The sequence below is a fragment of the Cervus elaphus genome, chromosome 12 (assembly GCF_910594005.1).
Source record: "Cervus elaphus chromosome 12, mCerEla1.1, whole genome shotgun sequence".
In the NCBI taxonomy this organism is placed as follows: Eukaryota; Metazoa; Chordata; class Mammalia; order Artiodactyla; family Cervidae; genus Cervus; species Cervus elaphus.
In genome coordinates, this window is record NC_057826.1 from 14,629,027 (window position 1) to 14,641,745 (window position 12,719).

The 12,719-nt window shown below is 47.7% G+C and overlaps 1 protein-coding gene across 4 annotated transcripts in view; it reads left to right on the plus strand.

The window, feature by feature from the left end:
- The window catches only part of ANGEL1 (angel homolog 1), a 68,551-nt gene extending 58,411 nt beyond the window's left edge, over positions 1-10,140 (plus strand). For all 4 annotated transcript variants that reach the window (XM_043921165.1, XM_043921168.1, XM_043921166.1 and 1 more), the window contains 3 exons: positions 6,729-6,798; positions 7,321-7,484; positions 8,196-10,140. In XM_043921165.1, coding sequence (XP_043777100.1) covers positions 6,729-6,798; positions 7,321-7,484; positions 8,196-8,356 — 395 coding nt within the window. In that variant the 3' untranslated portion in view covers positions 8,357-10,140. The remainder of the gene's footprint in view (positions 1-6,728; positions 6,799-7,320; positions 7,485-8,195) is intronic.
- Positions 10,141-12,719: the final 2,579 nt, after the last annotated feature.

Genomic DNA, 12,719 nt, shown 5'->3' on the forward strand with positions numbered 1-12,719 from the left:
GAGTGTTTTAAGAATTCAGAATCCTCAAGTTAAACAGTAGTAGGATCCCTCATAGGTAATTCCATGTTAAGAATAGATTGTTTGTAAAAATCAGTACTGTACTTGAAACATAAAATAAGCATTTTGATTAATAACAAAATAAGAACTTTAAAATACATACTGACAATCACTTTGTAAGTAGAATCATTATGTAGGGGGAAGATATCCAGTTCACTAACAGTGCCCAATAATAGCAGTGTTTTCAAAATTGAGATTAAATTTGAGTAAACACACACATCCTCCACAAACTGTGAACGTGCTTTTCTGTTTGTTCAGTACCCCCATCCAGGGCTGAACAGGCTCCTGATGAATCTTTTTTAAAGACTCCAAGTCTGAAAAGCCACCATCACTTTTAGACCGTGAGTAGAAAGGCGAGTTTAGTACGAGGAGATCATAGTGTGTCATCTGTTTTTCTGGAGGATTTGTTTAGATGTGCTATCAAATAATATTCCTAGTCTGGTGCCAGAGTCGTCCAGCCCAACTGTGCACAGTAAAACTTGCCAACTTGACTGTGATACTGACTTGAAAGGGAAGCATCTGAGCCGCAAGAGGAGCTCGGCGCTGGGGAGTGCTGGTCTGACGTTCCCACAAGTTGGCATTGCCCTCTGCGCGTGTGTTCTACAGCACAGGTGCGGTGTGAAAAAAAGGAAGGGACATTGTGATTCCCACTCTTCCCTCATTCTCTTTTTGAGGGAATACTTCATAAGATGGGAATCTAAATTTTAAGTCCCCCTCTTGTAAATATTTTTAATTATCAGTGGTTTCTTCTTTCTGGTATGGTTCTTAAAGACACAGAAAGGGGTTACTACGTTTTCTTTTTCATGAGCACTTGCATATTTCCATTTATTTCCAGAGCTTTGGGTCTTTTAACATGTACGAATAAACCATGAGCCTAGTTAAGTGCATTCTAGGAGAAAAAAACAAAACAACTGTTTTCTGTAAGACAGTGGACTAACTACTATTTACAAACTGGCCAGATGGCCACAGAGCAAAGGCTATCTGATCAGGTTTTGGACCAGGAAAATTCAGAATCCAGCTTCTGCACTTGCCTGTTTCCTCACAACTTACTGTCCTTTTCCCAGGTATTTGCAGACCTTACTTTCTCGGCTGCTACCAGTGCTGAATGGTCCAGGAAGCTGTCTGAGCTCAGATGGGGGCAGCTGGGGCCTCTGTGCTCATGCGGCCTGGTGGGGCAGGCAGAGGCCTGGGCCCCGTGTGACTGCCAGAGCAGCGCTGTTCGTACACAGGGCTGCAGGGGGGGGACCTTGCTGAGGGAACCAGTTTTCCTTTCTCATTGGTTTTTCTTTTCACGTGCTAACAAAAACAAAAACACTTGATTTCTTTTTTCTTTTCTTTTGTTCTCACACTGGTATGAGGTTTGGTAAGGGTAAAGGTTTAGTTTGGAAATTGATTTAGTGCGTTGTCTTGCAGGCTCCAATATTGCTGATGAGACATCTGCTTCTGTTTTGATTCTTGATCCTTTCTTTGTATGTCATGTATTTTGCCTTCCTGAGACTCTGGTTATTCTCTCTAATCCCTTGATTTCTGAAATTTCATGATGGTTTGCTGGTAATATTTCTTCAATAATTTTCTACTTTCTGCTTCCTCTTTTTGGAATTCCTTTTAATTGGTTATGGGCTTCCCTCGTCGCTCAGCTGGTAAAGAATCGGCCTGCAATGCAGGAGACCCAGGTTCGATTCCTGGGTTTGGAAGATCTGCTGGAGAAGGGACAGGCTACTCACTCCAGTGTTCTTGGGCTTCCTTTGTGGCTCAACTGGTAAGGAATCTGCCTGCAATGCGGGAGACCTGGGTTTGATCCCTGGGTTGGGAAGATCCCCTGGAGAAGGGAAAGGCTACCCACTCCAGTATTCTGGCCTGGAGAATTCCATGGACTGAATAGCCCATGGGGTCTTAAAGAGTTGGACATGACCGAGGGACTTTCACTTAATTGGATATGGTTGTTTAGTCGCTAACTTGTGTCCAACTCTTTGCAACCCCATGAAATGTAGGACACCAGGCTTTCCTGTCCTTTGTTATCTCTCAGAGTTTGCTCAAACTCAGTCCATTGAGTGAGTGATGTTATCTAACCGTCTCATCCTCTGTTGGCCTCTTCTCCTCCTGCCCTCAGTCTTTTCCAGCATCAGGCTCTTTTCCAGTGAATCTACTCTTTGCATCAGGTAGCCAAAGTGTTGGAACTTCAGCTTCAGTCCTTCCAATGAATATTCAGGGTTGATTTCCTTTAGGGTTGACTGGTTTGATCTCCTTGCAGTCCAAAGGACCCTCATGAGTCTTTTCCAGCACCACAATTCAAAATCATCAATTCTTCAGTGCTCAGCCTTCTTCATGGTCCAGCTTCATATCCAAACATGACTACTGGAAAAACCATAGCCTTGACTATAGGGACCTTTGTCAGTAAAGTGATGTCTCTGCTTTTTAATACAGTGTCTAGGTTTGTCATAGCTTTCCTTCCAAAGAGCAAGTGTCTTTTAAATCTCATGACTGCACTTAATGTCCACAGTGATTTTGGAGCCTAAGAAAATAAAATCTGTCACTGCTTCCATTTTTTCCTCTTCTATTTGTCATGAATCAGATACCATGATTTTAGTTTTTTGAATGTTGAGTTTTAAATCAGTTTTTTCACTCTCTTCCTTCACCCTCATCAAGAGGCTCTTTAGTTCCTCTTTACTTTCTGCCATTAGAGTGGTATCATCTGCATATCTGAGGTTATTGATATTTCTCCTGGCAACCTTAATTCTAGCTTGTTATTCATCCAGCCTGGCATTTCACATAATGTACTCTGCATAGAAGTTAAATAAGCAGGGTGAACAGTATACAGCCTTGTTGTACTCCTTTCCCAATTTTGAACTAATTCATTGTTCCACGTCTGGTTCTAACTGTTGCTTTTTGACCCACATACAGGTTTCTCAGGAGACAAGTAAGGTGGTCTGGTATTCCCATTTCTTTTAAGAATTTTCCACAGTTCGTTGTGATCCACACAGTCAGAGGTTTTCCTATAGTCAATGAAACAGAAGTAGATGTTTTTCTGAAATTCTCTAGCTTTTTCTATGATCCAACAAATGTTGGCAATTTGATCTCTGGTTCCTCTGCCTTTTCTAAATCAAGCTTGTACATTTGGAAGTTCTTGGTTCATGTACTGTTGAAGCCTAACTTGAAGGATTTTGAGCATTACCTTGCTAGCATGTGAAATGAGTGCAGAAGATATTAAGAAGAGGTGGCAAGAATACACAGAAGAGCTATACAAAAAAGATCTTCATGACCCAGATAACGAGGATGGTGTGATCACTCACCTAGAACCAGACATCCTGGAATGTGAAGTCAGGTGGGCCTTAAGAAGCATCACTATGAGCAAAGACAGTGGAGGTGATGGAATTCCAGTTGAGCTATTTCAAATCCTAAAAGATGATGCTGTGAAAGTGCTGCACTCAATATGCCAGCAAATTTGGAAAAGTCAGCAGTGGCCACAGGACTGGAAAAGGTCAGTTTTCATTCCAATCCCAAAGAAAGGCAATGCCAAAGAATGTTCAAACTACTGCACAATTGCACTTATTTCACTTGCTAGCAAAGTAATGCTCAAAATTCTCTAAGCCAGGCTTCAACAGTATGTGAACTGTGAACTTCCAGATGTTCAAGCTGGATTTAGAAAAGGCAGAGATCAAATTGCTCCGTTGGATCATCGCAAAAGCAAGAGTTTCAGGAAAACATTTACTTCTGCTTTATAGACTATGCCAAAGCCTTTGACTGTGTGGATCACAATAAACTGTGGAAAATTCTTCAAGAGATTGGAATACCAGACCACCTGACCTGCCTCCTGAGAAATATGCATGCAGGTCAAGAAGCAACAGTTAGAACTGGACATGGAAAAACAGACTGGTTCCAAATTGGGAAAGGAGTACGTCAAGGCTGTATATTGTCACCCTGCTTATTTAACTTCTATGCAGAGTATATCATGCGAAATGCCAGGCTGGATGAAGCACAAGCTGGAATCAAGATTTCTGGGAGAAATATCAGTAACCTCAGATATGCATATGACAGCAGCTTTATGGCAGAAAGTGAAGAAGAACTAAAGAGCCTCTTGATGAAAGTGAAAGAGGAGAGTGAAAAAGTTGGCTTAAAAATCAACATTCAGGAAACTAAGATCATGGCATCTGGTCCCATCACTTCATGAAAAATAGATGGGGAACAAAGGAAACAGTGAGAGACTTTATTTTCTTGGGCTCCAAAATCACAGCAGATGGTGACTGCAGCCATGAAATTAAGACGCTTGCTCCTTGGAAGAAAAGCTATGACCAACCTAGACAGCATACTAAAAAGCAGAGACATTACTTTGCCGACAAAGGTCCATCTAGTCAAAGCTATGGTTTTTCCAGTAGTCACATATGAATGTGAGAGTTGGACTATAATGAAAGTTGAGTGCCAAAGAATTGATGCTTTTGAACTGTGGTGTTGGAGACTCTTGAGAGTCCCTTGGACTGCAAGGAGATCCAACTAGTCCATCCTAAAGAAAAGCAGTCCTGAATATTCATTGGAAGGACTGATGCTGAAACTGAATCCAGTACTTTGGCCACCTGATGTGAAGAACCAACTCATTGGAAAAGACCCTGATGCTGGTTTTGAAAGATTGAAGGTGGGAGGAGAAGGGGACAGCAGATGATGAGACGGTTGGATGGCATCACCGACTCGATGGACGAGTTTGAGTAAACTCTGGGAGTCGGCGATGGACAGGGAAGCCTGGCATGCTACAGTCCATGGGGTCGCAAAGAGTCAGACATGACTGAGCGACTGAACTGAACTGAAGTAACATGTTTTATGGTAAATCTCGTTGATACGTATTAAATTCTGAACTTTAAAGGCAGAGCAAAGGCAATTCTTAAAATATCCACAGGAAATTCCTGAGACTTGGCCATATATCAGACTACCAATAGTTGTGACACAGGGGCTTAGTTGCTCCCGGACCAGGGGTTGTGAACCCATGTCTCCAGCATTGGCAGGCGCATTCTTTACTATTGAGCCACCAGGGAAGCCCTATTCCTGGTTTTTTTTTTTTTTTTTTTTTTTTAGCATTATGAGTTTTGTTTTGCTTTTAGTTTGGGTTTTTAATTTCTTTTCTGGTCGTAAAGGAGTGTTGAATTTTGTCAGAGGTTTTTTCTGTTTATTCAGATGATCATGGGTTTGTTTTTCAATATTCTATTAATAATTTTCAGATGTTAAACCAACCTTACTTTCTAGGATAAAAATACTTGGTCATAGTATATAACAATTGCTAATTTAGATTTTCTTCTTTTTCTTGAATGAGTTTATGTAGTTTTTGTCTTTTTAGGAATTTTTCCATTTTACCTAAGTCATCTAGATTGTTGGTATACAGTTTTTAACTGTATCCTTATAATTTTTAAATTTCTATAAGGTTGGTAGTGATGGCCCTCTCTTTTAATCCTGGTTTTAGTAATTTAAGTCTTCTCTTTTTTTTCTTGGTTGGTCTGTCTTAAGTGTTTGTCAATTTTTTGGTCCTTGTTATTCTATTTTCTTAGTTTGGGTTGTTATAACAAAATACTGTAGGTGAGTGGTTTATGAACAACAGAACTTTATTTTTCACTGTTCAGGAGACTGGAAGTTCAAGGTCCAGGTGCCAGCATGGTCTGGTTCTGGTGAGGACTTTCCTCTGCTTGCTAACTGCCAACTTGTTGCATCCACACACATCAGAAAGAGGATGAGACAGCTCTCTGGGATCCCTTTTAAAAGGGCATCAATCCTATTCATGAAGGCTTCACCCTCAATGCCAGATTACCTGCTGAAGGCCCCACTTCCTAAATGCTATCCCATTGAGGGTTAGGATTTCCACATATTTTGAAGAGGCAGAAACATGCAGTCCATGACACTTACCAGTGTCAGTTGTTGTTTACTCGCTAAGGCATGTCTGACTCTATGAGCCCAGGAACTGCAGCACGCCCAGCAGGACCTGTATTAGTATTCCCTCTTTCTCTCCTGATATTGTGTCTTTTTTCTTTGAGTATGTGTGTGTATATATATAGGTGTGTGTAAGTATGGATGCATATATGTGTGTAAGGGTGTGCATACATATGTATATGCATACATATATGCTGCTGCTAAGTCGCTTCAGTCGTGTCCGACTCTATGCGACCCCATAGATGGCAGCCCACCAGGCTCCACCGTCCCTGGGATTCTCCAGGCAAAAACACTGGAGTGGATTACCGTTTCCTTCTCCAGCATACATATATAGATATGTGTAAATACACAATGGATTGTGTGGGATAAAAGATTCTAGAGGAGTACACCAGGGATTTGATAACGTTGGTTGCCCCTGGGTGGCAAGGGCCCCCTAGTAGGAGGGAGACTTTTCACTGAGGTTTTTCTCTACATTTTGGTTTTTGTAACCATGTGACTGTTATTACCTATTCTAAAACTTAAAGTGTAAATTTTTTAAAAAGTTGCTGAACCAGGGCAGAGATGTCTGTGTTAGAGGCCTCTGTCTGTCTGCTCCCTGAGGTCCCTGACTCTGGTCCATTGTTTGCTTCCCCCCTTCATGTTTTCTCTTTCCCTTTTCCCTTCTGGAACGATCCAGTCAAGGATCTGACTGCTGTTTCAGGGTGCAAGGTTCTGATCCTCCTTCCCTGTCTGTGAGTGATAAAACTCCTCTCTCTGGTCTTCCACAGAGAGACCTGCTGGCTGGGCTGAGTCTGTCATTGAGGAAGACACATCTGGGTCTGAGCCGGACGTCCCCAGGTAGTTTTCTTCCAGTTCTCTCTGCTTGCATCCCAGCTCCATTGAGATGTATTAGAGGGGCTCCTTTGGCTTTCCCGGACCTGACTTGGGGGAATGCTTTGCTGAGCTTTCCCTTCCCCCTAACACATGATAAGGTTATGGAGGAACACACAGGTGTGCGGAGGCCAGAGGCGACCCACTCAGTTTCTTAAAGATGAAAACCCCGTGCACGTTTCCTTAGGGAGTAAGGCCTCACAGAAGAGCCTGCTGACCCACAGGCAAGGGTACCTGAGGTATATACTTCACCAGGTAGCAAGAGGAGGGTGGGGGGTAAGGCATGTCGACAGGGCTGAGTACAAATATGTCTGTTTCTAGGCTGATTTTAGCTAAGACTCTCCATCTCTGATTAGCATGGGAAGGAACTTGCTGAGCTTGAATTATTTGGGCTCATCCATTAAAAAGCTTGATAAAACCCACAGAGAAGTGACCTTGGGAGAAGGTCAGTGGTGTCTGTTGACTGGCGTCTCCCCCTCCACCCCGTAGGACTGTGGGCACCATCCAGCACTGCCTACACCTGACCTCGGTGTATACTCATTTCCTGCCCCAGCATGGCCGCCCAGAGGTCACCACAATGCCCCTGGGGCTGGGAACGACAGTAGACTACATCTTCTTCTCAGCTGAGTCCTGCGAGAATGGGAACAGAACTGGTAAGCCTGGTGGATCCTGGATTCCCGGACGCCACTCCCCAGAGTCTCTGGGAGCTGATGGTAGGTCAGGCATCTGCTCACATGACTTGGGCTGCTGGGACCTGCCTGGCAAAGGAGCAGATCTCATACCTGCCTGACGCTGGTCGTCCTCATCGTACTTCCCTTAGGCCCTTTGCCCGGCCTCTCTTTTTATCTTTGTAGCAGAACAAGCCATCCCTCCTTTCTCAAGATGAAAATAGACCACCTGGAGGTGACTGGATTTGTTCAGTGGCAGCTGGCTAGTGAGGGTCTTGGTGAGGTTAGAAATAGAAACCCAGTTTCTTGTCTTCTTGCCCCTCACTGTAGTCACAGCGTGGCAGTCGGTCAGCCCCACACCTATTTTGTTTAAAGCATGTCTTTTACAGTGTTCGGATTTTGTTTAAAAATCAGATTTTACATAGAAACTCTGGGTTTCCGACTTCTCTCAGAAAATCGGAAGATCTTGTAATGCTGGGCTTGGAGGTGCATTCTCTAGTTTGCCACAGCCCCCGAGCCCACTCACTCCATTCACTGACATATCATGGAGCGTCCAAGAGGCCGCAGGAGGTGAGAGGGAGGGTGGGCGGCCGAGAAGATGCAGCGTCTTGAAGGTGAAGCTCCCGCAGGCCCCCTCCCACCCCGGGCCGCGTGGTGGGGGCCGCGTCGCCCACCGGCCTCTGCTCTGTGCTCCAGATCGCAGGCTGTATCGGGACGGAACTCTCAAGCTCCTGGGCCGGCTCTCGCTCCTCTCTGAAGAGATCCTCTGGGCTGCCAACGGCTTACCCAACCCCTTCTGCTCTTCAGACCACCTCTGCCTACTGGCCAGCTTCGGGATGGAAGTCGCCGCCCCATGATGGGCTCCCACGAGAAGAGCGCTTCTTCTCTTCCAGAAGAGCTCACCGGATCAGAGACTGTGGAAATATCCCATGCTTCTGGAAACTTAGATCCAAGAAACTTAACGACCCCTCCCCGCCCCCTCCTCGTGCCCTTCTCCCCCATGGTTAGATTTTCTCCAGGCCTGTCCACACTCTCTGCCTGTGGTCCTTGCCCCGCCCTAGCCTCTTCCTAACCCTGTGCCACATGAGGGGGTGGCCCCGGGAGAGGCACAAGCGGGGGGCCCCCCCTTCCTTCCATGTATCCAGCGCTCCCCACTGATTTTTAATTACCAGGGTTGCGGGAGCTACTGATCTCCTTGGTTATTTGTTTTCAGGCCATTTCTTGGTGGTGCCTTCTGACCCGACCTTCTCCCTGCCTGAGACTCGTGGGCCCAGCCCTCCTGCAGACACACACATGTTGAGATGCGCTGCTCTGTGCGGTCACGCCTGTCTCTGAGCAGCCCGCTTTCCATGCTGAGACCGTGGGTCATGGGCCCTGCTCTCCCTTTATCCTCTGTGTTTCATTAGGCATTCATCCAGTCAACCAGGGGGTCCTCTCCATTGGGGCTCTGGAACAAGTGGGCCCCACAGACTCAGGGGCACTTCTGGTCTTTGCAGCCTCTGAGGTCTTGCCCAGCGCGCCCCGCCGGCCTGTGTGTTTCCCCCAGGGCTCGTCCCTTTCCCCAAGCTGCCCTGTGGCGGGGGAGGGGGTCAGCGGTTCGAGGTTCAGAGCTCATCAAGGCTGAGGAGGAAGAACTGTCAGGAAACTCTGGTCTTCCTGGAGGACCGGGGCGAGGGTGGGAGTCCGGGGCAGGAGAGCAAGCAGCAGACTAGAGACCTCAGGGACTTGCCCCCTTTCCTCACACACCTCAGCTGCAGCTCTCTGTTCCTCTCCTCCAACTGCGTTTTACTTTTTGCTGCCTCCCACATTCCCTTCCCTTTTTTGCCCCTACAAAAGCCCAAGATTGAGCTCAGGCCAAACCTTCTCAGTAGAAAGGTGGCCTTGGGCACAAGTGGCCCGAGCCCCGGACGTGGCGGTGCTTGAGGGTTTGCTCCAGCCAGCCTGGCCTCCGCTGCTCGTTGTCTCTGCTTTCCTTCTCGGGGCGCAGTGGGTGCTCTGGCCCGTTCAGGGGGCTCCCTTGCCCACGTGAGTCACCTGCAGGCCTTAACCTTTCATTGCTGGGCATGGCGTGGGGTGTTCCTGGCCGGCTCCTCCTCACACCTCCCGTCACTCAGAGTAGCTGCTGCTGGCTCTGCAGATGTGGCCCCCAGAGTGGGACTGGAGGATATAGCTGAGAGAGGCTAAAGTCAGGGACAGTTAGCTGCGGTTCATGTTTTCTCCTTTTTTTTTTGAGCGCCAAAGACCCAGCTTGGATTCTGCTGCTGCATTCATGGTTATAAGCTTTCCATGCCTCCGTTCTGGGGACTTTATCTCTGCATGTATATTTTTAAACATTGTTTCCTTGGTACTGGGCATGTGCCTGTCTGAGCCCCAGGCCCATCTGTCCACACCTCACCATCCATTCTGTTTGTCTCTTCCTGGACATCTCCTGAGGTGGTCTCCTTGGTTCCTAGAACCAGGGCCCAACCGCTCTTCTCTTCTGCCAGGCAGTGTAGTTTAAAAATGGCTAACAATGGCAGAGGGCAGGAGCGTGATAGATAATCTTTTCCTTGTTTTCTTGTTTCTGTTTTGGAAATGAAAGGGGGGTTTAAATGGTCATTTGAATTCTCTTTTCCAAATAAAGGTTTATCTTTTCCCCCCAGCTGTTGGTTATTTTATTAGGGTCCCGAAGGGCATGGGGGAAGGGAAGGCCTGGAGAATGAGAGGTGGGCAGAGAGCAAGAGACTGACCTGGGGTGGAGCCTTTAACTCTAGATCTAGACCAGAGAAAAGGGTTGGCATCTCCCTTAGGTAACTGAACAGATGCCCACTGCTCTGAGGCCCGTGGGAAGAACAGGGCCTGGCCTGCGTGCAGCCGCCTGTCCCGACCTTCACTCTCTAGGAGAGTGGTCCATTCAGCTGCTTTCATTCTTATTCCATCTGCTGCCCCTGTCCCTCCCCCTAGTCCGAGCAGAGGGGGTCTGTGGCAAAAAGCAGGACTAGAGAAGCGTTTTCCCTGGTCAAAGCTGTGGCGGCTGCATGAGGCGTGATGCGCATGGCCGATGCTTCTCCCGGCGTTCCTATTTCTGATCGTCTCCTCTTCCTTATTCTGGAGCTAGGCCTGAGCTGCGGGCCATCTGTTGCTGGAAAGCTGTCCCTCCTTTCCCGGGCCTCACTCCGCTGGGGCTTCTGTCTTCCGGCCTCCTCACACAGCCTTTGTGCCTGTGGGGAGAAGCCCTGAGCCAGGTGGGGTTTAACGCCTCACCTGAACGGAAGCCCAGACTCCACCCTTTTGAATCAGTACCTGAGAATCCATGTTACTTAAAGCTCCCCAGGCACCAGTGGAACCACCTAGGTTACGATTCAGCAGAAAGAGCACTTAGCCAGGGATTAGGAGCATCGCCTGTTGTCTTGGCCTGGCTCTCGGTGTCTGGGTAAGTTAACCCCTCCCTGTGTTTCACATATCTTGGTGAAATGGAAATTAAAGTAGTATTCTTTTCCACTCATCAGGAATTTTCAGATCTGAAATTACATTGTTTGAAGGGATGCTAGGAATCCCAGAGTATTATTGGTAATTACATAATTGGTAATTATCAGTAACAACTGGGAATTAAGGATGGCCAGTTTCCCCTAGGTAGTCTGGACAGTTCACGGGCTCAGAATTATTTTATAGCTCCTAAGCTCTGAGGTGTGTCCCCAGAGACCCCTTTCCTGGCCTGAAGGGCTTCCCCGTGGTGACCTGAATTTACGCAGCATCTGCATGGCGCGTTGATTCATGGCTTTCAGGGTGCTTCCCTTTCCACGAACAGTAGACGGCATTACAAGGTGTCAGTTCAGGTGCGCATGGCTTACCTTTACATCTGAGGAAGCAGAGATCACAAAGAAGGAGGCTGAGACTCTCCTTTGCTTGATTTCTTGCCACCCAGCTCCTCAGAACACGGCCTTTTCTGGGAGTAGGAGAGCCAGGTTGTCTCGTAAAGCAGACATGGGGCTGGGCCTCGGAGAAGGGAGACGACCAACCAGTCCGCGGCTGGCTTGTCTCTTCTCTCTCATTCTTCCCCAGGTGTAGCTACTCACCAGAGGGTTGTTTCTTGATTGGTTACTTAAGGCAAAGCGTGGCTTCCCTTCTCCTGGGGGGGAGCAGGTGGGGGCCTACATCCTCTAGTACCCCCCCACCTCTCCCTATGTTTAGGGAGAGAGTTGCCCCGAGGTCCCACACTTCCACACTCTTCCCCCGCACCTCTCCCATCATCTCTCCCCACAACAAACTGGCCTGGTTGGGTGATCTCTCCCGGGTTAGGAGGCTACGACCTTAAGGTACGTCAAAGGGAAAACTGCCTTCTGCCCCACCCTCATCAGTTACCATGCCCATAAGGCTGGAGTCCTCACACAGCTAGCGTGGAATCTCCACACTTAACATTCTTCCAGGTCTTGTCTTTCCCATGACCAAGTGCTTTCTGGCTGGGGACTGGAAGGACCGTATTCCCACATGCGCTGCTCAGGGTGCGGTCCCTCTGGCCATCTGAGGTGGCGTGTCTCCACCACCTGCCAGGCCTCAGCGGGCCCCTCACCCCCTTGGCAAACACTGTAAGTGTTGCCAGGCAGCCCACACGTGGGCCGGTCGACTTGGTCTTTGGTATGACCAGCACCCTGTCATCACTGCCCTCCACAGTCACGGTCAGGATCTGTGTCAGATCCTGGCAGATGGGGGTGCAGGGCTTCCACCTCTTCATGTCCAGGGCTCTGAGAAGTGCCACCCGCATTCAGAGGTCCAACCCACGATAGTCACGTGCCTGAATTAGGCAGGCACGTGCTGCAAGCTTGAAGCCAAGGGAGCTGCAGGAAATGCGGCCATCCTCCCAGTAAGCTGGCTTCTGGTCCTCTCCGGAGTCCTCGACGGCACTCAGCTCTGCCTCATTTCTAAGAAAGCGGCTGCGCGGTACCCACGGTGAGCCTGGCTGACTCACGACCGACTCAGTCCAGCACTTAACCCAGCCCCCGTTCGTACGAGAGCAGTCCAGGGACCCACGGTGTATGAGCCCATGTCACTGAAACCCACCCACAAGACCCTTTACCAGCTGGACTCGAATATGTACATTTCACACACTGCCTTTTGTGTGAAGGGGGTATAAGCCAAGTTATTCACAAACTCTGGCTACCTTTATTGAATCAGGCTCTTTTTTTTGGTATCGTTTAAGCTGGATTTAAATAATCCTGTAAATAGCTTAACTGCCTCTTTTTA